The sequence below is a fragment of the Dipodomys merriami genome, unplaced genomic scaffold (assembly GCF_024711535.1).
Source record: "Dipodomys merriami isolate MVZ:Mamm:240054 unplaced genomic scaffold, mDipMer1.0.p SCAF_63, whole genome shotgun sequence".
In the NCBI taxonomy this organism is placed as follows: domain Eukaryota; kingdom Metazoa; phylum Chordata; class Mammalia; order Rodentia; family Heteromyidae; genus Dipodomys; species Dipodomys merriami.
Window position 1 is genome coordinate 7,720,653 of NW_027206213.1, and position 20,018 is coordinate 7,740,670.

The 20,018-nt window shown below is 40.0% G+C and overlaps 1 protein-coding gene across 4 annotated transcripts in view; it reads left to right on the top strand.

The window, feature by feature from the left end:
• The window catches only part of LOC138815272 (tRNA pseudouridine synthase Pus10), a 67,612-nt gene that overhangs the window by 38,606 nt on the left and 8,988 nt on the right, over window positions 1–20,018 (top strand). For 2 of the 4 annotated variants that reach the window (XM_070004577.1, XM_070004576.1), the window contains exons 9-17: window positions 3,250–3,314; window positions 4,646–4,731; window positions 6,118–6,243; window positions 8,966–9,043; window positions 10,131–10,187; window positions 11,215–11,291; window positions 11,386–11,441; window positions 12,232–12,349; window positions 19,452–19,594. In XM_070004577.1, the coding sequence (XP_069860678.1) occupies window positions 3,250–3,314; window positions 4,646–4,731; window positions 6,118–6,243; window positions 8,966–9,043; window positions 10,131–10,187; window positions 11,215–11,291; window positions 11,386–11,441; window positions 12,232–12,349; window positions 19,452–19,594 (806 nt within the window). The remainder of the gene's footprint in view (window positions 1–3,249; window positions 3,315–4,645; window positions 4,732–6,117; window positions 6,244–8,965; window positions 9,044–10,130; window positions 10,188–11,214; window positions 11,292–11,385; window positions 11,442–12,231; window positions 12,350–19,451; window positions 19,595–20,018) is intronic. The other 2 variants (XM_070004578.1, XM_070004579.1) reach the window with 2 other exon arrangements.

The following is a 20,018-nucleotide window of genomic DNA, read 5'->3' on the forward strand; positions in this document are numbered from 1 at the left end:
GGTTAATTGGAGATAGAGTCTTGTGGAACTTTTAGCCTGGGCTGGCTTTGAGACCTGTGTGTGTGTGTGTGTGTGTGTGTGTGTGTGTGTGTGTGTGTGTGTGTGTGTGTGTGTGTGTGTGTGTGTGTGTGTGTGTGTGTGTGTGTGTGTGTGTGTGTGTGTGTGTGTGTATGTGTGTGTGTGTGTGTGTGCTAGTATTGGGGCTTGAAATCAAGACCTGTGATTCTTACACAGATTTTTGACTGATGGCTGGTATTCTAACATGTAAGCCATGCTTTTATAGTCCAGCATTTTGTTGGTTAATTGGAGATAGAGTCTTGTGGAACTTTTAGCCTGGGCTGGCTTTGAGACCTGTGTGTGTGTGTGTGTGTGTGTGTGTGTGTGTGTGTGTGTGTGTGTGTGTGTGTGTGTATGTGTGTGTGTGTGTGTGTGCTAGTATTGGGGCTTGAAATCAAGACCTGTGATTCTTACACAGATTTTTGACTGATGGCTGGTATTCTAACATGTAAGCCATGCTTTTATAGTCCAGCATTTTGTTGGTTAATTGGAGATAGAGTCTTGTGGAACTTTTAGCCTGGGCTGGCTTTGAATTGTACTTCAGAGCTCAGCCACTTTGAGTATTATATAAGATTATAAGTGTGAGCCACAGTGCCCAGCTAGTATGTACTTTTTTTTTTTTTTAATCAGTCACCGGGCTTGAACTCAGGGTGTGGGTGCTGTCCCTTAGCTCTTTTGCCATGGCTAACATTCTACCATTTTGAGCTATAGCACCTCTTCCGGTTTTCTGGTGGCTAATTCTAAGAGTCTCATGGACTTCCTTCCTGGGTTGGCTTTAAACCATGATCCTCAGATCTCAGCCTCCTAAATAGCTAGGATTACATGTGTGAGCCACCAGCACCTGGCTTAGTATGTAGTTTTAGCACTGAGCATGATACTGGGACAACCTTTCATGACCGTTATGGAGTTTGTTTTAGAGTCAGGTATTGCTACAGTTTCTTGTGGCCTTAAAAAAGAATAATGTTTATTGTCAAAAATGTTCTGGGTCTTTTAGAACTAGAATAGGTTATAACATTGGTTTAATACTCTATATAGAAATAATTAGAAATGTAGACTAAGCCTGAAGCAGTTTTTCCTTCCCTACAGTGTGTGTGTGTGGGGGGGGTGAGGGGTTTTGGGGAGTGGTGTCTATGTACTGGGGTTTGAACTCAGGGCCACAGGCTCTACTTGGCTTTTTTGCTCACAGTTGGTTCTCTACTAATTCAGTCACACTTCCACTTCCAGCCTTTTGTTAGTTAATTGAAAATAATAGTCTCAAGGATTTATCTCCTTGGGCTGACTCAGAATCTTGATTTTCAGATCTCAGCTTCCTGAGTAGCTAGGATTACAGGTATGAGCCACTGGGGCTTAGCCTTCCCTGTACTTTCATGTCACGGCATAGTTATGTTCAGCGCCTTAAGGCTAATGGTTGTAATTGCTTCAGCATGGAAGCACAGCCTGGAGGTTCCCATTGTCACAGTCCTTGCCCTTCAGTCTTTGTGAACTAAAGGATTAGACATCTTGGTCCACCTGTAGCGCTCCTCTTTGCCACTAGCTGGGAAGCTCTATAGGCATGACCCATAAAACATATTTGTAGTTTTTGTTATACTTGGGAAGACATAACAGTGCCAACATCAGATAAGGAAAACATTTTCAAGGTATATTAGACACTATACTACTTGGCAGTGAGAGATACAGAGCTTCAAGTATGATTTCCTTGCCTTGTAATGCAGTATAGAGTGTCCTTTTGAGATTATTTCAAGCATAAGATTTCATGTCTTATGGAACAGGCACCTTATTTTCATTTTGACTATATGGTACCTTGTTAGAACTCTCTAGAGTAACCCTAGGGTATGTTTTCTATTAAAATTATATATAGCATATAATAATATAATATATTATAATAAAACATTAATGATTAATGATTAAGATTTCTAGTATGTGCTTCCTTTCAGTCACACATGATGTCTTTCTTTTTTCTTTTTTTTTTTGCCAGTCCTGGGGACTGAACTCCTGTCCTGTGCACTGTCTCTGAGCTTCTTTTACTTAAGGCTAGCACTCTAGAGCCACAGCACCACTTCCAGCTCTTTCTGTTTATGTGGTATTGATTGGACCCATGGCTTCATGCATGGTAGGCAAGCACTCTGCCTCTAAGCCACATTCTCAGCCTGTCCCTGAGTGCCACTTTTGGCTTTTTCTGTTTATGTGTGACTAAGGAATTGAACCCAGGGCTTCATGCATGCTAGGTAAGCCAGGGCTTCATTCATGCTAGGTAAGTGCTCTACCACTAAGCCACCTTCGCAGCCCCACACGTGATTTCTTAAAGAAGAAATCATAAGGGGGCTGGGAAGGTGGCTCAGTGGTAGAGTGCATGCCTTGCATGCCAGAGGCCCTGAGTTCGATTCCTCAGCACCACATAAGCAAAAAGAAAAAAGCCGGAAGTGGCGCTGTGGCTCAAGTAGTAGAGCGCTACCCTTGAGCTGAAGAGCTGAGGGACAGTGCCCAGGCCCAGAGTTCAGGCCCCACGACCGGACCCCAAAAAAAAAAAAGAAGAAGAAGAAATCATAAGCAATGTATATATTTGCAAATTAGTCCTAGTATGCTATAACTCATGGCTTTTTTTTTTTTTTTTTTGCTAGTCCTAGGGCAGATTGTGGCTTTTTATTAAGAAAAAAGGCAAAAAAAAAAAAAAAACCCAAGTAGATCATTGTTGTAGATACCTTTGTTTTCAGTATAGTAGATTGGCTTAATTTGTTTAGACTATTGAAAGACATTGAGTTGCTAAGTGCCAGAGCAGGCAAATTTCCTCTCCTCTGTCCCTTTCTGTGGCAGCCAACTCCTAAGTTACATATTGTGGCCTCTGATATCGGGATATCTGATATCCTGTTGAGGCCTTGGGAAATGTTTAAAATGTATTTCCTGAAATGCCATCATTTTCATAGGTGAAGATTGGATTTTGAGAAGAGTGAACCAATCAGTAAAGGAGACTTGTTTGGCCCCATCTCCCTAGTGGTCTAGATCATTGAGAAGGCTGGAGAGGTAGACTATGGGACTGACATTATAAGCTCTTAAGCTTTATTTTCTTGAGGCTTAAGTATTTGTTACTTCTAGATCTATAAAGTGATATAATTTCTTCATCATGTTCTGTATACTCAGCTCTGATGATTTTATTCGGGTGCTAAAATGTCTTTTTTCCCATTTTACCTTATATAGTCGGTATTCACTAGAATGGCAGTTATGAAAGCTTTGAATAAGATAACAGAAGAAGATTTCCGAAAGTAAGTAGAAGTATAGAAAAAAGGAGGCATCATGGAATTTGGGAATAAAGGAAATGTTAGAGGTAATTTCACTTGTGTCTACAAGAAGACTGAATATATTCCAGGGGCCAGGATTGTGTCTTAATCATCTTTATATTACCAGTCCTTTGTGTAGTTCTTGGCATGTCATAGTATTCAGCATATGTGTATCAATTTAATATTTGAATTATGAATCAAGTCCAGCTTCCTTATATTTTAGAAGATGATATTGATGTCCACAGAGGGAGTTAGTTTCCCTAAGTTTTCAACAAGGTTGAGTGTGGGCCTCTGGTCAAGTGCTAATCTCTGTATTTCCATCTGCTGAGGAAAGTCAAGGTGGCTCTGGAATACCTTATAAGGGAATAGCATTGCCTGCTTATCAGGAAACCTGGCTCTAGGTCCATTCTCTGTTACCCACTTGAAATTCTGGACAAGTCAATGATGACATCAGTGTGTTCTTCGAAAACATAAATGGTTAAACTATACTGAAATATAAGAAACTTTATAATTTTTAATGCATTTAAGATTTTAAGATAGAATATTACTGTAGTTTTTGTTCCATATCTTGCATAAATCTCAATAAAGACAGTTACTTCCTATAAGCATATACAAGTTCCCAAGTTTCTAAATGAAACTCTTTTTTAAAGCATCTTGGGAAACTAAAGGAAAATTTCAAGCCATACTTTTGTCATTAAATCTGCATCTAGTCATTTACAGTAGACTACTGTTCCTGGAAATTCCTAAATGATAGACAGATAATAAAGTTCTTTCCTCAGTGAGGTTGAAGTTACTTAGCTAAGGGGATTGTGTCAGCTACATTCTTACATTTTTCTGGTTCTCTGGTCTAATTCCCAAGAACATAGCTGCAATGAGAAGGAAGAAAAAGGAAAATGAGTAGAGCTCCTTCCCTATAGGGGGCGGTACCCCACAAGGCTATCCAGTAATTCACTGTGTACTATCACTGTGCACTAGCTCTGCCCAAGTGAGTGAGAATCATGTAAGCAGGCAGGCAGCAAGGGACCAGGGAGAGCAAAATGGAGGGGCTCGCACTTGAACATATGAATCTGAAGGCTATTAGAAATTACCATCTAGGAAGCTATGGTGCCTGATTTACTCAGTGCTGCTACCATCAGATGTTAAAAGTGGTGCCCTAGAGGCTTGAAAGACCTAATTGTTCCAAAACCAAAAGATGGGTGTCTGTGGAGAGACTTAGGTTCTGTGTGTGTCTCAGCTGATTCTGGTTCATCTTACTTTTGTGATCAGTTACCATGTTTTTAGAAAGTAGTATCCATAAAATCTGTTTTGTTTTGCAGGCAGTTTCCTTGTCCTCCGGACTCACCAAAGACTGTCTGCACTGTTCTTGAGATTGAATGTGCTCATGGTGCTGTTTTTGTGGCTGGTAAAATATTTAACTTAAACTCTGCATTCTCTGTCATCCTAATGTCCTTTCTAAGCAACTCATGTACTTATCTTCTGCTCTTCTCTTACTGGGTGTTTTTTGTTTTGTTTTATTTTTTGTGCTCTGGTTAGTCTACTCTTTGGCAAAGCAGAACTGATAGACAAACTTATTCTAGGTTCTGTAATCTTCAAGAACCTCTGAGTGCTTTGCACTCATGCCTTATAATTCTATCTATTCACAAGGCTAAGATACGAGGATTGAGGTTTGAAGTTAGCCTGGGTAGACAAATCTGAGAGACTTTTATCTTCAGTTAGCCAGCAAAAAGACAAAAGTAAAGGCATGGCTCCAGTAGTAGAGTGCCAGCCATGAGTGAAAAAAACAGAGTGACAAAGCCTTGAATTCAAGGCCTAGTACTGACACAAAAATCAACAACAAAAATTGTATTCAAATTGTTATTTGAAATGTCATGCCAAAATTTTTTTTGTGTTGGGTGCCGGTGGCTCACACGTGTAATAGTCAGGAGGCTGAGATCTGAAGATTGTGGTTCAGAGCCAGCCTGGGCAGGAAAATCTGTCAGATTCTTACTTCCAATTAGCCACCCAAAAATGGAAGTAGAGCTGTGGCTCAAGTGGTAGAGCACTAGCCTTGGCACAGAAAGCCTAAGGACAGTGCCCAGGCTCCTAGACAGGCACATACACACAAAATCTTTTGCAAAAAATGTTTCTATTATCTCCTAAATGACTAACCACTTAATTTTTACCTGAAAAACATTGTATTAACTTTCTCAAGTGGTAATGCAGCACACAGTTTTCAGCTATTACTATTACTTCATTTCTCTGTGATTGCTCCAGAGCAGTGGCAGCTAGCTGTATGCCTTGGTTTAGCTTTACCCAAAAAACACTGAGTCAGAGTCTGTTAGGATTTTTTTTTTAGCTAATAGAAGCTTCAAAATTTCTGTATTTGAATTTTTCAATACATGATCACTAATGACTATTATATTGAAAGTATGTATTGTTAATCATGTGTAAAGGTAATAGTTTTAAAAAATGATCCCTTGTGTATTTCATATATACTATGATAACTTGTGTAGTGAGCTAGTCAACTTATTAAATGTACTGATTCCTTTTCATCATATTTTAATCACATTTAATCATTTTAGTCATATTTAATTACTTTTGATGTGTCATTCACATTACATCGTTAGCCGTCTATTGTTTATTTAATTACTTTCACGTCTGTGTGCTGGGTCCCCAAGTTAGATTATGAATTAGTTTGTATCATAACACCTTGAACTTTGGGCTTACTAAACAGTTATTGCTTCTTCTTTTGCCCTGTTTTGTTAACCATACCATTCCATCCAAGAAAATTCCTGATTTTCTTTGGCAGGGAGATATAATAAATACTCAAGGAATCTACCACAAACTCCCTGGATAATTGATGGAGAAAGGAAGCTGGAATCTTCAGTGGAAGAATTAATTTCAGATCATTTGTTGACGGTGTTCAAAGCAGAGAGTAAGTGTGAAAATGTTCACATTTTAAAATGTTGTCATTTGTTGGGGCCTGGCTGAAGGTAGATCACTTACCTAGCAAATACAAAGGCCTGAGTTTGGTTGGCTCTGTACTGTCAACAAAAATAAATAATTTCAATTTATGATCTTTCATGAGTACATTTCTTGGAGTAGGATGAAAGCTTTCTATATTTTGTCAATCACTATCAAGTCTGGGCCCCTCATCCCCTTCCAGTGAACTGGGACCCTTACATCCAGAGTTTCTCTCGAGGGTCAGGGCTTGATTTTAGCCAAAGTAACCAAGTATATCTTTCTTTTCTCAGACTGTTTTTTTGGGGGGAAAGTCCTTTAAATGAACATACTTAAGATCTGACCTTAACACAGCCTCTGCCTCCTTAGGGGAATATGAGAAGTTAAGAGAACTTCCACATCCAGTACATGTTCAGGTATAGACACTGGTGAATGTCTGGCTTCCATATAAGCCTTCAATGCATTCTGGAATGAAGTTCAGGCCTAGAGAAAAGAGATCAGCAGTGACCATTTCACAAACACACCATGTTAGCATGTTGAGTTTTGATTTCCTAGGGATTAATGAGCCCAAGTTTTGGGGCTGAGTCAGGTTTAGTCAGGCTTGTTTCCCTTGTCTCAATAGACTTGCCAGGTCAAAGGTAGTATACAGTCTGTGATTTCACCTAGGATTAGATCAGAGGGAAGGGACTGAGATTTCAATCATAGGAAATCACATTACATGTCAAGAGAAACTGCAAGTAATTAGCAGTGTCAGTTTTTTACTTTTTTGGAATCTCCTACCATAATTAGAAAACTTTTTATTTTTTTTGGGGTGTCCTGAGGCTTAAACTCGGGGCCGGGGTGTTGTCCCTCAGCTTTTTTTGTTTGCTTTTTCCTCAGGGCTATTAGTACTTTATCACTTGAACCACCGCTCCACTTCTGGCTTTTTGGTGGTTACTTAGAGATAAGCATCACAGGAATTTTTCTACTGAGGCTGCCTTCAGATTTCGATTCTCAGCTCTCAGCCTCATGAGTAGCTAGGATTATAGTCATGAACCATAGTGCCCTCAAACTTTTTTTTTTAATTTGAGGGAACAGCTATATATCTTTCTGTCTGAAAAAGCTGGGGGGGGGGGAATCATGCTTTGATTAGGATGGACAGATGGTCTAGATGGGGTTTAGCTGTCCTTTCCAGCTCTCTTAGTATCAGGTGGAAAGAGAATCACCTCAGACCATAGCACTTTTACAGTCTTGCCTATCAGTCTTACAAACCTAAAAAAATCTCCCAAGACCTTTTTCAAAAAGGTCTTGTTAACTGAATGGAGAAGAAAGTAACCTACCAATCCAATATATATTTTTTAATTGTAGAAGCAAATACTCTGGACTAACCCCATGAGCTTTACTTACCTTATTGGTAGTTTCTACCCAGCTTCTCAAGAGATGAAGAGGATTGTGAGTTCAAGGCTAGTCTGGGAAAAGTTGAGGAGGTTATGTGTTTAAAACAAAACAAACAAAAGACCTTTGGTGTGGCTCAAGTGGCAGAGCTCTTACTTAGCATACTCAAGACCCAGTACCACCAAAAAAACCCTGTGTGGGTTTATACAGTTACATATCTATCTATATCTATATATCTGAATCTATATCTATGTCTGATTTTTACAAACTGATTATCTTAGAAGACAGTTGTAAGGAAGTGAAAACAGCATTAAAAGCCTTTTGTAAGATCTGTTTTTGAAGCTACCATACCCCCTCCTAATAGGAATCTTCAGTTCTGAGGTCCCAATTGCTGCTGGAAGATTCTGAAACAACTGTGTGTTTCCCCCTTGCAGTCTTTTATGAAGGTGATTTTTTTTTAATGAAGGGAGAAATATTATCTCCACACTAAAAATAAAGCAGATTGTATGTTCGGTAGGTGTTCTGGAGAAATCAAATAAGAGCAACTTGAGAGAAAGCAGACCTGATCCTCTGTGCTCACTGGCTCCTTATCAGGGAATAAAACCTTGTGTGAAATTCCAGATTATGAGCATCAATTTAGGACATAATTTAGTGGCTCATGCTATAACCTTAGCAACTTGGGAGGTGGAGACCTGGATGATCATGGTTTGAAGCCAACCTAGGCCAAAACGTTTATGAGACCTCATTAACTAGTACCTGGGCACAGTGGTGCACAAATCTAAATGTCGACTACCCAGAAGGCTGAGAGGTCAGGAGGTAGTAACCTTCAGGGCCAGCCCAGTGCAAAAGTTCATGACTCCACATCTCAACAGAACAGTTTGGATGTGACAACACATATCCATCATCCTAGCAGGAAGCAGTTTTGAAGTAGTCTTGTTCTTTTGTTTGCTAATTCAGATTCTATTTAAAAAAATAAGCAGAGCAAAAAGGGCTGTTGGTACAGCGTAAGTAGGAGAGTGCCTGTCTAGTGAGTGTGATACCCTGAGTCCGAACCCAGTACTGCCACAAACAAAGCATAAATTTGCTAAACCTGTGTTTCTGAACTCAGGGAGTATGCATCATTCAGCTTCCAGGTGCTGTTTTGAATTTTCTACTTAATTGCACCTGTCCTTCTTCATGCTACTTTCTGAGTCTGTTGACTCTGACTAGACGCCTCTGATGTTATTGTGGGTTTCCATGTGATATGACACTGGTATGGAAACAGAGTGGAGGGATCTCTAGGACCGAGTGGTCCCCAGATTCCTTCTCCCTGCAAATCCTAGGTTCTCCACCTGGGAAAGATCCTGATCTCATGCCCATATGGCCTGTCTTCTGGTGTGAACACAGCATACTAGCTCCAGGTTAGTCACTTCTCTAAATGAGACATAGCTTTGGGTCCTGTGAGGGGCCTGCTTCCCTGGGTGTGACATGACAGACAATATCCTGTGTTTCCAACAAGGTTTGGTTTGGCTTGCTAAAGTGCTCCCTCCCTCTCTCCCTTCTTGCCTTTCTCCTTTCTTTCCTCCTTTATTTCTTTTTTTTTTTTCTACCTCCCCTTTTTTTTCTAGACAGCACTGAGGTTTGAACTTGGCTAGGCAGGACTATACCACTTGAGCCATACCTCCAGCCCTTTTAGTTTTGGTTATTTTTGAGTTAGGATCTCACCTTTTTCTAGACTGCTATAGTCATGTTCCTCATAGTTACACTTCTTAATTAGCTCAGATGATAGTTATGCACTACCACACCTAGCTTGGCCTTGTTGAGCTACGGGATCTCATAAATGGGCTAGCCTCAAATCATGATCCTCCTTAGTGGCTTGAGCCATTAAGTTTAATCTTAATTCTTAAATGTATAGTTTTTTCCTTTATTTTTGGTTTGAACTATAGGCCCTGTGCTTGCTAGGCAGGTGCTCTACCACTTAAGCAACATCCCTTGCCCCTTCCCCCAGACCTTGTCTTGTTTTACAGAAAGAAAGAGGATGATAGATTTTTACTTTATAAACTAGTGGCCAGGGATGTGAGAATCCTTCAGACAGTGCTCGACCTTTGTTTTCCATGGGTTGGTGGCGTGGGATGACAACTCAGGTCTGGCTTTGACATCAGTTGCCTAGCTCTGCCACTTGACTGTGTGATCCTGTCAAAATTATCTGCAGCTTTCTGCGGCATGGTCTTTAACTTAATACTTCATAAAGTTAGAATAAAAATTAAATATGTATAATTTGTGTATGTATATGTGTGTGTGGTACGTGTGCATGTGCATGTGCGCAAAGATATATGGGCCCTTAGTTGTATTATTTTCAGCAGAGACTAGAATGAGAGATGGGCAAACTAGTCCTTGGGTTTCTCCTGTAAACTGTTAGGACCTTAAATTAGATTCTAGTTGGAAACAAGTATCTCAGGGATATTATGTCTCTGATTTTTTTTTCCTCCCTTGATCTGCTTCCCGAAGGTTTTAATTTCTCATCCTCTGGAAGAGAAGATGTAGATGTGAGAACATTAGGAAATGGTAAGATTATATCAGCATCACCTTCTTAGAACTAGCTTTTTCCCATTTCTACCTATTCTAACCTGCAGACTTAACAATAGTTACAGTGAGGGCAAAGCCTAGAACTTTCTCCAAGAGAGAGGTCTTGTAGATTATGGAGCTCCTTTGTAAATTATATGATCCATGTCTGACCAAGAGACATTTTTTCAGAAGCATCCTAGTTCATATCTGTAGGTTGTAATAGCCTTTTATGTGCATTCTCTCCAAAGTTTGATTACTAATCATTTTATTTAATAATATTTCAGAAGTACCAGTAATTCCAAATTTTTTTTTTTTTGCCAGGCTTGCGGCTTTGAACTTAGGGCCTGGGCACTGTCCTGGAGCTTCTTTTGCTCAAAGCTAGTACTCTGCCACTTAAGCCATAGCACCACTTCCAGCTTTTTTCTGTTTATGTGTTACTCAGGATCAAACCCAGGGCTTCATGCATGCTAGCCAAGCACTCTACCACTGAGCCACATTCCCAGCCCCCAAATATACTTCTTCACTTAAAAATGATTCTCCTCTTTTAGATTTTGTTTCTCTCATTTTATCTGTTGAATTATAAGAAGGATGATGAGAATTAATTCTGAGCTATTTGACATCTGTAGTCCATCTCTCTCATGGAATCAATTTTTTCATTAGATTAGATTAGGCTGGGGAATGGCTTTCAACTTGGTATACCTGGGCATTGGCTGCCTGTGACAACCTTACATTGGTGTAACCAACTTAATTAGTGGGTTGGATTTTATTTTGTAATTAACACAGGCTTGTTCATGGACCTTTGGGAAAGCAGTCATTTTCACCTACTGCCTAGACTGGGGTTTTGCAGTCCCCCAGAAGCCCCTTGATTCTTTCACATAGTCTTCTCTCCCCCAGATGTAGTCATATCACTAAGCTTTCAGTCCTCTAGAGCTTAACCCATTTTTCACACCTCCTAACCCTCTGGCATTAGCCCAAATGTTAACTCCATTGACACGTTTCTGTTTCATGATGGGGTGTGTGCTGCCAGGAAGGCCCTTTGCAATTGAGCTGGTGAATCCTCATAGAATACATTTCACTTCACAAGAAATTAAGGAGCTTCAGCAGGTAAACCACTTCATGACATGGAAATCTCATGTTTCAGCACCTATGTAACCAAGCTAGTGCTGCTAATTGTTGTTTTCTTTTTCTACTACTACAGAAAATTAATAAGTCATCTGACAAAATCCAAGTACGTGATTTGCAGCTTGTTACAAGGTAAGGGTAGGCTCATGAAGACAATTTCAACAGGGAAATTTTAGTTGTAGATCATAATCTGGTAAGGAAATTGTACCCAGAATATGTGAACTCTTTTAGCACCCTAGTTAAAAATGGGGGAAATGGTAAGGAGACCTTTCTTCAAGGAGGATATATGAATAGTCAATGAATAACTTAAAAAAATACTCTACATCATTAGTCATTAGGGCAATGCAAATGAAAACCACAGAGATCCCACCTCACACCCACCAGGATGGTTACTATGAAAAACCCAGAGAATAACAAGTACTGGCAGAGAAAACCAGCATATATTACTATTGGGATCTAAATGTAGCCACTTTGCAAAATTCTCTGCATTTCTCAAAAGATTAGTTACAATATTCAATAAAATACTTATACATGCTACATCACAGATGAATCTTGAATGTATTAGGAAGTTAAAGAAGCCAGGCACCAAGTACCACATAATGTATGATTGCATTAGATGTAAGGTATTCAGAATAGGGAAATTGTAGAGATGGAAAGTCAATCCGTTATGGTCTGGGCTGGGCTGGGGAAAGGAGGAATCAGAAGTGACCACTCATGGCTATGAAGTTTCTTTCTGGGGTGATGCAAGTATTGTAAGGTTAGATTGTGATGATAGCCACACAACTCTGAAAGCATACTAAAATCGTTGAGTTGTACAGTTAAAATAAAGGGAATGTGTGTAAGTTATTTTAAGAGAAATTTGGAATGAGTTTTGTATGTGTTTTATATATTCAGACAAACTCCATTTTGTTACTTTGTTTAGAGAGGCAATAGGACATATGAAAGAAGGTGAAGAAGAAAAGACCAAGACCTATAGTGCCTTAATATGGACAAATAGACCAATACAGAAGAAAGACACTGAATTCCTAAATGATATCAAGGTAGTGTAAGTGCACTTATTTTTTTTTCTGTCTACCAGTCCATGTTTTCTAGTTTATTAACAAGTTACACAACATGCACTTTGGGGTCTGTGAGGCCTGGACTTAAATCCTGGCTTTGGTCATTTGCCAAGGAATGACTGGGCACTTCATCTAATTCATTGCCAGTGATTAAGACCCCAGACTCTGAAGATAGATGGTCTGGGTGCAGATTCTAGATCTGCATTTCTTATTTTTGTGTCTTTGGGCAAGTCACTTGACCTTTTTTATTTTCCCTGGTTATGGGGCTTGAACTCTGGGCCTGGGCGCTGTCCCTCAGCTCTTCAGCTCAAGGCTAGTGCTCTACCACTTGAGCCACAGTGCCACTTCCAGTTTTCTGGTGGTTTATTGGAGATATGAGTCTCATAGACTTTGCTGCCCAGCTGACTTTGAACCTTGATCCTCAGATCTCAGCTCCTGGGTAATTAGGATTACAGGCGTGAGCCACTGGTGGGTGGCCTCACTTGATCTTTTTATGTTTCAGTTTCTTCATCTGTAAAGTTAGTTAAGAGAAGTAAATGACTTAAATCACATAAAACACTTAGAATGCTACCGGCCACATAAAAAGTGTGCAACAATGCTATCATGGTTATCTGTAAAAAAAAAAAAAAAGAAAAAAGAAATAAAATTTATGTAGAATTGATGCTCAAATTAAGTATCTGAATAAAAGTGATGCATGTTAAACACATATGTGGCATGCTACTGACGCAGAGTGGAGCCTTTCTTCTGCCAGATGCATTTGGATGGTGTTTGCTTTAATCTTCAAATAGATGTACAAAGGGGTTTCAGTTTAACATGTCCATTCATGAGTACAATGAATGCATCTTGGTCATTGTCACCCTTTCATCATTCTTCTCCTATGTATCCTATCTCCACTGTCTCCTCAAGTTTCCTACTCACATTTTCAGGTATGTATATTGAGTATTATCACTGTATTGTTCCACTATTTCTCTCTCCATTCAACTATTCTTTTCCCCTTGGTCCCTACCCACCTCAGAGAAGACATATTTCAGCTTCCTGGTATTTATTTTACTAGACTAGTAATTGCTCAAAGAGGTTACACCATGGAAACTCACCATATACCATAGCTAGTTAGATGTTATATAAACTAATCTATACAGGCAGACACAAGGCCAGCTGATGAGAAGCATACAAGAAGCACAAGTGTTTCCCTGCCATGTACCAAATAGTTTAGTTGGGCTTATTTGTCCCCACTACATTGAGGGAGGGTCTGTGTCTTCTTCTATGTATTTTTTCCTACCTGCCTTCACAGCTTCCAGAAAAAGGTAATATACCTTTTGTTTTGTTTGTGGGACATAAACTCTGGGCCTGGATATTGTCCCTGGGCTATTTTGCTCAAGGCTGGCACTCTGCCACGTTGGGTCACTTCCAGTTTTCTGGTGGTTAACTGGAGATAAGTGTTTCATGGACTTTCCTGCTTGGGCTGACTTCAAACAGCAATCCTCAGATCTCAGCTTCCTGAGTAGCAAGTATACTTTCAAATCTAAGGAATGAGCATAAAAGGCACAAGAGGTAGCTGTGACATTATTTACTATGACATTTAAATAGGTGACATTTTGCAATAATTTAGATGAGCCACTGAAGGAGACTGCTTCAATAGTGTTTATCTATGTAGTAGACTATAATAACCTAGTTACTAAAGATAATATGGTAGATATTTAGTAACATAGAAAAAATTTTATATATTCTTTATATATTTTATATGTTCTATATATTGTAAGTAAAATAAAAAGTATATTTTTCCTTTCATATAGTGTGTGTGTGTGCGCGCGTGTGCGCGCACCAGTCCTGAAACTTGAACTCAGTCTATGACACTGTCCCTGAGCTTTTTGTTCAAATCTACTACTCTAGCACTTTAGTCACAGATACGTTTCTGGGTTTTTGTTTTGTTGGTTTTAAAAAAAATTTTTGACTGGTCCTGGGGCTTGAACTCTCGGCCTGGGAGCTACTCCTGAGCTGCTTTTTGCTCAAGGCTAGAGCTGTACTACTTGAGCCACAGCTCTACTTCCAGCTTTTTCTGTGATTCATTGGAGATTAGAGGTTCACCAATTTTCCTGCCTAGGCTGGCTTTGAAGCACAGTCCTCAGATCTCAGCCTCCTGAATAGCAAAGATTTGTATGAGCCACTAACATGTGGCCTGAGTCTTTTTGTTTGTTTGTTTACTTGCTTGCTTTTTGACAGGGTAGGGGTTAATTGGAGATGAAAGTCTCATGGACTTTAGTGCCTGGGCTGGCTTTAAACTGCAGTCTTTCAGATCTCATCCTCCTGCGTTGCTAGGATTACAGGCATGAGAAGCCAACCATCCTTCTTATAGGAATAAAACTCCAGTATATAAAGCTATATGTGTAGAGACATTTGCTGATTTTGTTCAAAGTTGCAAAATCTAGAACAAAACTGGAAACAATGAAAACCTTGGGAGCATGATGATGCATGCCTGTAATACTAGCATATGGGAGGCTGCAGCTTGAGGATTGAGGAATTTGAGACTTGGGGATAAAAATGATCTCTCAACAGGAAGTGGTAGAATGAATCAGAATATTGTACTATTAAAAACAAAATAGCATATAATTCCATTTAACTTGTATTAGTGTAGATATACATGCCTAAATATGTTGGCAAAAAAGATAAACACATGTCTGAATCTGTCACTAATAGGAGCACCTTAACACTATGAGAAAAAAAGTGAGATACAGAATAACATTTATGTCTCATTGTTTTGGTGAAACATGCATTATTCACTTCCTTAGAGAAGCTTAGCTATAAAGCAGGAGTGACTCGTCCCCTCCAGTGCCACCTCACAATCCCCTCCCCAATTCTTCCATTCTGTGACTAAGACTTTTTTGGTATTTAAGGCCTTTTTTGAAGACTTTTAAAGACTTTTTTGGTATTTGCCCTTGGTATCTATGGCTATTAAGTTAGTAGATAATATATTATAACAGGTATCTTAAAATTGCAAAACAGATTTTTTTTTGGGGGGGGGGTTTGGTCATGGGGCTTGAACTCTGGGCCTGGGTGCTGTCCCTCAGCTCTTCAGCGCAAGGCTAGTGCTCTACCACTTGAGCTATAGCACCAATTCCAGTTTTCTGGTGGTGAATTGGAGATAAGAGTCTCATAGACTTTCCTGCCCAGGCTGGCTTTGAATCATGATCCTTAGATCTCAGCCTTCTGAGTAGCTAGGATTAAGCTATGAGCCACCAGCACTTAGCTGCAAAACAGATTTTATTTTTTTGTTTTTGAATGTTTTTTTTTTGGGGGGGGGTCCGGTCGTGGGGCCTGAACTCTGGGCCTGGGCGCTGTCCCTCAGCTCTTCAGCTCAAGGCTAGTGCTCTACCACTTGAACCACAGCACCACTTCCGGCTTTTTTCTTTTTGCTTATGTGGTGCTGGGGAATCGAACCCAGGGCCTCATGCATGCAAGGCAAGCGCTCTACCACTGAGCCACCTTCCCAGTCCTTGCAAAACAGATTTTAAAAAAATTATTTAAAAAATGTTTTATTTGCTGGGTGCTGGTGGCTCACGCCTGTAATCCTAGCTACTCAGGAGGCTGAGATCTGAGGATTGCGGTTCAAAGCCAGCCCAGGCAGAAAAGTCTGTGAGACTCTGATCTCCAGTAAACCACTAGAAACCTGGAAGTGGTGCTGTGGCTCTAGAGGTAGAGCACTCGCCTTGAGCTGAAGAGCGCAGGGACAGCACCCAGGCCCAGAGTGTAAGCCCCACGACAGACAAAAAAAAAAAAAAAAAAGTTTTATTATCTTTAAGTACTTATACAAAGGAGTTGCAATTTAACAAAGCAGTTTATGATATAATGCATCTTGATCAATGTCATCCTGCAAATCAGATTTCTGAAGTTTGTCCTTTCTTATATGAACAAGTCAATGTATTGGAAAAGTAAGTTTATGTTTAAAAATAAGTGTGGTGGTAGAGCACGAGCCTGTCTTGACCTAGGCCCTGGGCTTGACCCCAGCACTACGAAGAAAAAAGGTTCCATTTGGATATTTCCATAGAGCTAATTCAGAAGTAATGCTAGAAGGTGATTTTTATAGTTACAGATTAAATGGACTGATGTTACTTGTTGATTTCTACTAATATTTTTAATTTTCAAGCATTCCTATTGGGATACAAATAATAAAATGCAAGTTCTCCATTCTGAGAAAGTCACTTCACATTTGTCTTCCCTTCCTCCCTCCTCTTTTGGCATTTCTGGACCTCATGCTTGCTGGGCAGACTTGTACCACTTGAACTACTCCACTAATTCCTTATCTCACTGTCTTTTTTTCTTTAATACATACATTTAAAAAATACACTTCTAGCTGGGTGCTGTTGGCTCATGCCTGTAATCCTAGCTTCTCAGGAGGCTAAGAGCTGAGGATCATGGTTCAGAGCTAGCCAGGGCAGGAAAGGCTAAGAAACTCTTTCTCTCCAATAAACCACCAGAAAACCGAAAGTGGCGCTGTGGCTCAAGTGGTAGAGCACTAGCCTTGAGCTGAAGAGCTGAGGGACAGCGCTTAGGCCCAGAGTTCAAGCCCCATGACTGGCCAAAAAAAAAAAAAAAACCCGCTTCTAAGTAAGAAGTCTGTGTATTTATTTTTGAAAAGTCAGCAATGTTGGGATAATGGGATATAAGTGAAATAGTTATAGTATAATGTAAGTGAAATAAAGTGACTGAAATAGTTTCCTCTTTTTCACTTTCAATCAGACCAAAAAGGAAGCAGGGCATGGTGTTGGAAGTAGTGGTAGTCCTGTGTGTAATAGCTCTGTTGCTATTTCTCTTGACCGACTGGCTCCTGGGTGTGGCAGTACTTGGTGTGACTCAGGAGAGAAAGAAGCTGGGGAAGAGCACTCATCAGATTCCATTATCTTATTAGATTCCTCAATAGTGCAGTCTTTGCGTAGCTGTATTTTTATTTATTTATTTATTTATTTATTTATTTATTTATTTATTTATTTATTTATTTAGTTTTGGGACTTGAATTCTGGGCCTGTGCACTGTCCTTAAGTTCCTTTTGCTCAAGGCTAGTGAATACCACTTGAGACATAGCACAACTTCCACCTTTTTTTGAGTAGTTTATTATAGTTAAGAGTCTCCTGGAGTTTCCTACCCAGGTTGGCTTTGAACTGTGGTCCTCAGATCTCAGCCTCCTGAGCAACTAGGATTACAGAACTGAGCCACCGGCACCCAGCTTGTTTTAATTTTTGAGGCAGGGTTTTGCTGTATAGCCTGGGTTGGCCTTGAACTCAAAGTCCTCCTGCCTCCAGCTCCTATTATTAGGTGTTTGTTTTGTGTTACTGGGGTTTTAGTTATATCCCCATTCATTCATACTTGCTAGGTAAGCAAGCACTCTACCCCTTAAACCATGTGCCCAGCTCTTCATTTGGCTTGGTCCTTTATTTTCTAATTAATTATCTTTTGGGCCAGAAAAAGTCAAGTCTATGCAAACAATTCATCAGCTTAAAATACTTATAAAATCAAAGCATTATAGAATCATAAAAGCCAGACTTAGGAGGATTTTAATCCTGGCTGCTCTAATAGAAGCTGTAACACCCTTTCAAGTGTGATCAGTCTGAACTTGCTCTTTATTTCTTGTAGGAGAACCTGATTTGAGACTAGATTGAAAGCTGTCTTTTCTTAGCAGTGCTTCAGGGCACTCACTGTCATGTAAATTAAGAAGAGTTGTTCCAACAAGAAATTGCAGAGAGTTTAATGTTCTTCCGAACTACCTTTCTGGTTATGCATGATATTTGTTTTCGAAACAAAATGATCTTTTTTTTTTATAAACAATTTTTATGAGTTGATCTTTTACAGTATTAACTTAATTTAAATCTGGATGCAGAAAATTCTCTTCATTTGAACTATGAGGAAAAATAAGCTTTTATCTTTAAAATGTTGAGCTAACAGGCAATGATTCATCTTTTGTATATATATATATATCAAAGATGAAAATAACATTGAATATAGGTACATATTCTTCCTTGAACATGCACACTACCACCTGCACAAGTGGCACTGAGGTGCATCCCTGTACCCTGCCATTTCCTTACTGTGAGGTCACTATTGAGTTAGAAAAAAAAGGTGAGCATATCACCCTCTAGAAGAACTCTTTATTTATTTATTTTTGGTGGCCTGAACTCTGAGCCTGGGCACTGTCCCTCAGCTCTTCAGCTCAAGGCTAGCACTCTACCACTTGAGCCACAGAGCCACTTCTGGCTTTTTCTTTTTGCTTATGTGGTGCTGAGGAATCGAACCCAGGGCCTCATGCATGCAAGGCAAGCACTCTACCACTGAGCTACCTTCCCAGCCCTAGAAGAACTCTTGATGGCAAGATAGAACTACAAGGTCCTAACTGATTTTTTTAAATATTAGAGCAGAAGAGGCCTTCAGGATCATTTACGTGTGTGTGTGTGTGTGTGTGTGTGTGTGTGTGTGTGTGTGTGTGTGTGTGTGTGTGTGTGTGTGTGTGTGTTGCTACTGGGGCTTGAACCGTGTGTGTGTGTGTGTGTGTGTGTGTGTGTTGCTACTGGGGCTTGAACCGTGTGTGTGTGTGTGTGTGTGTGTGTGTGTGTGTGTGTGTGTGTGTGTGTGTGTGTGTGTGTGTGTGTGTGTGTGTGTGTGTGTGTGTGTGTGTGTGTGTGTGTGTGTGTTGCTACTGGGGCTTGAACCTCAGGGTCTAGGTATTGTCCCTTAGCTTTTTTGCTCAAAGTAGCACTCTATCACTTGAGCTTTACTCTTGGCTTTTTTGGTAGTTAATTGGAGATAAGAGTCTTACAGACATTCCTGCCCAGGCTGACTGAACCACTATCCTCAGATCTCAGCCTCCTGAGTAGTTAGGTTTTAAGGTATGAGTCAGTGGTGCCAGGCCCAAGTCCTTCTTTTAATGATTGGGTTTGTAGGTCTAGAAAGTGAATAATTATGAGAAGTCTCATTGAGACTGAGGATACTTGATTCTAGCATTTGTTATTTCCTACCCTTTGAGTCCTTTGGAGAAAGCACTGTACTGAGCTATGTGTAGTAGTGTAGAAGCTAAGAAAGGTGTCATGTTCTCCTCTAGGACTTAAAGATTGACCAGAAAACACCTCTGCGGGTCCTCCACCGAAGGCCTTTAGCTGTGCGAACTCGTGTCATCCACTCCATGGAGGCGCACTACATGGATGAGCATCATTTTCGCCTCTACCTGAAGACTCAAGCTGGAACGTATCCTTTCACCTCTGCTTGCGGTGCTCTCAAGCAGACTCCTATAGGGAGTGCTGCTGCCGCCCCACAAAACAGGTTCAGGTTGGTCTGCGAGGCCTTAGGAAAAGGGTATTAGAGAGGAATCGTTCTTTTGGCTTATTTGAGGTCTTTTTTTTTCCCATTTGTGTTTGCTAAGGTTTATATTTCAATTAATGTGTGTCTTACATAATGTCTAGCACATAGATCTACTCACAAAATACCTTTCATTAACTCATTTTCCACCTGCACTTCTTTAAATTTTTTTTTTTTTTTTTACAATTTTGTATTATTATAAATGTGATACATGGAGGGATTACAATTTCACAAGTCAGGTAATGGATGGATTTCTTTTTGGACAGTGTTATCCCTCCCCTTTCTCTCCTCCACATTTTCCCTCTTATCCCCA